The sequence below is a fragment of the Octopus sinensis genome, linkage group LG6 (genome assembly GCF_006345805.1).
Source record: "Octopus sinensis linkage group LG6, ASM634580v1, whole genome shotgun sequence".
Taxonomy (NCBI): Eukaryota; Metazoa; Mollusca; class Cephalopoda; order Octopoda; family Octopodidae; genus Octopus; species Octopus sinensis.
In genome coordinates, this window is record NC_043002.1 from 101290361 (window position 1) to 101293687 (window position 3327).

The 3327-nt window shown below is 41.4% G+C and overlaps 1 protein-coding gene across 1 annotated transcript; it reads right to left on the reverse strand.

Annotated features, from left to right (window-relative positions):
• Positions 1-1575: 1575 nt before the first annotated feature.
• LOC115213306 lies at positions 1576-2034 on the reverse strand. Its single transcript, XM_029782239.1, has one exon. The coding sequence runs from the start codon at positions 2032-2034 to the stop codon at positions 1576-1578; it is 459 nt and encodes a 152-aa protein (XP_029638099.1).
• Between the last annotated feature and the right edge of the window lie 1293 nt (positions 2035-3327).

The following is a 3327-nucleotide window of genomic DNA, read 5'->3' on the forward strand; positions in this document are numbered from 1 at the left end:
AAGACAACTTATTTCCTGATCCCTCAGTGATTCCAGTCGTTTCCCTTCCATATTTATGCTCCTTCCTTTCTTTTAGATGTCGCTATCATATGTTTAAAAATACTAGACTTTTGGTAATCCGAGGCAATTTACACACTTCCACCAAGACGCTTCAAAACACCTCACAGTCGATACACATAATCAGAAACTATGCATACGTCTGGAAACTGAATATCTATATACGGGAGCTGTTGAAAGGAAGGTGCTAATGTATCGTCCAGCGATTGACTGAAGCGTTAAGGTTTTAAAACTTTGGTAACGAGGAGCATATCTACTGAGTTGACTACGCCATTTGATTCATAAGCTCGCGTATACACACAAATAAATATGTTTGTGCGTGTGTGTGTGTGTGTGTGTGTGTGTGTGTGTGTGTGTGTGTGGTGAGCGCACAGAATAACCGTTGTCTTGCAGTGTCCTCAAAACATGTACCGAGATTGATAAAAATCAAACATCGAGTCAGCATCATGGTGATGGCGACGTTACACCTCCATTCATCCTCCTACACAGTCTCAGACTCAACACGGATGCTTACATCAAGTGCCTGGAGTTCCTGGGTTAAGAGGGTGGCTGCTGGAAGACCCTATATCTGGCAACAGGACTCTGCTCCTTGTCACACAAGCAGGAGAACACAGTCATGGCTGTCAGACAACATTTGCGACCAAACAACCCTAACATCTGGCTACCTAACTTCCCAGACTGCAATCTCCTTCATTATTATGTGCGTGGGGCGCAGTTGAGCGAGAGACCAAGGAAAATCCTTGTAACACCAAAGATGAACTGAAGGCAGCGATTATGGCAGCATTCACCAACTGAAAGAAGGAGACTGTCCAGATGAGTAGCAGGAGATTCCGAAGTCGTCTGGAGGCCGAGGTTGAAGCCAATAGGAATTTCATAGAATAAATTTTTGTCTTTAGTGTTTCAAGACAATTTCATGTAAGTTTTGGTACATAATATATATATATATATATATATATATATATATATATATATATATATATATATATATATATATATGCCTTTTCTACTACCATAAAGATCTCACAGACAGTAATACACGTAGGCAAAAAGTGTGTTACTGTCTGGAAGATCTTTTATGGGAGTAGAAAAGGCATTTAACTCCTATTTTTAAATCCGGTGCGGGGAGAAACAATTAGCTGACCCTTAATTACAAATATGTTCATGATTATAGAATATTTGTATAAATTTACCTAAAAAGGTTATTTTAACGTACCGAGCTACTTGGTAAAATTATTAATCATTATTTAATTATATAAATATATATCTCGTAACATACAATTGCCAACCAAGTGTGGAAACCTATACAGGACAGTGCTACTGATGTCTATAGCGTCCAGGAAGGCATCTCTTCCAGATGGCTAACGGCACTCATTCTTTATCCGATTGGCTAGAGATGGGAGCGAGGACCTCTCCTCGCAAATACTTTTGTGCGGGAGCTTTGACCTCATGAAACAAAACCCCTTCAATCAGTTTTCTACTCGTTTGGCTTTAATAGCCTTTTATAATTGCCTCTGCAAGTTAGTAAAGTAGTCTCCATTGATATTGTAGTCTTTCTGAAAATAGTCCATAAACACAATGCATTTTGGATCTCCGCAAACTGAAGCCATTACCGTCCTTGCAGATGAAATAGTTTTGTCTTTTTAGAGCAAGTGAGGAGGGATGTTCCCATTGCATGGCTTGTCGTTTTGTCTCTGGCTCAAAGGGACGAACCCAGCACTCATCCTGGTTTAGGAAACACTCAAGGACATCACCAGGATCAATTCCAAAGAATGTCTGATTTTTCCGTGATGTAATTATGCCAAGTTCATTGTGCAGAATATATTCAACTTTCTCACGGGGCATTCTAACAACATTGGCTATTTGATTTATAGTCAATCCCCTGTCGTTCATTACCATGTGGTGAACACAATCAATGCTTCCGTCGGTGCTGGCACTTGCAGGGCGTCCAGATCGTGGCTCATCTTCGTGACTCTCCATTCCCCTCCTAAATTCAGCTGCTCCCTTTTGCACTGCTGAGAAAACTGGATCCTCACCCACTTATGTAGTAATCATGTCAGCATGAATATCCCTGTGGATTAAACACTATTTGCAGGTACTTAGTTAGTTAGTTAGTTAGTTAATTTGGCTCAAAAGCAAATAGCAAGGCCATGTAGGGGGACATGGAGTTAAGTACAGGGTGGTGTTCATGTTAAGAGTTCAGGCCACTTGAGGTCAAGGGAGGCTTTGAACAAAGCGGTCGTCGGCATCTTCACCATCTCGTCTGGTAACTTGTTCCACAGATCCGCAACCCGGACGGAGAAAGCTCCTCTCCTTCGATTGAGATGAAATCGTCGCAGGTAGAGCTTTTCGGAATGATCCCGCAGCCGACACTCTGGAGCAGGAGTGAAGAACGGCTCTTTCCAGAGGTTACACTTTCCGCTTATGATGTTGTGGGCGAGAATGAGATCACCACGGCGGCGGCGTTTTTCTAGAGAATAAAGGTCGAGCGTCCTCAGCCTTTCCTCATAGGACAAATTTTTGAGACCATGAACCATGCGGGTAGCCAGCTTCTGGACTCTTTCGAGATGCTGTATGTCTTTGAGGAGATAAGGAAAAGAGGCTTGAATCCCGTACTCCAATATGGGTCTCACCAGCGTGACATAGAGTGGTAGGAATATGGCTGCTGTGAGCATTCCGAATGACCGTCGAATCAAGAACTTGATGACACCACGATGACAAATCTTGTTCATTTTGAAGAGGGTTCGCTACAGTTACATTGAAAACCTTCGAACGGTTAGATGTCAGTGTATCTGAAAAGAAATAATGCAGTTAACAAGGAGAGTTGAAAATAATGCATGTCAGAATTCACAGCTCTAGTTTTAATCCTGTATAGTCGGCCTATGAACTTTTTAGCCCACCCTCGTATGTATATGTAGATATATAAATATATATATGTGTATGTGTGCGTGTGTGTGTATGTGGAGAAAATAAGTGCATTCCCACGCAGAAAAATCTGGAACTGCGATAGGAACGACGGTAGCCCCTACTTTTGCTAACCTTGTATTGGCATACTTTGAAGTCCAAATATACGAACACGCCAAACTGAGATTTGGTGACAACTTCCAAAAATACCTACTCGCTACATGGAAAGGTACCTGACCGATTGTTTCATTCTGTGGTCATGTAATCTTGATCAACTTTGGATTTTAAAAACCTAATTAACAATATATATTAACCATAGCGTAAATTTAGAATGGAATGCACTCACAAACAGCTACCCTTTTTGGACAT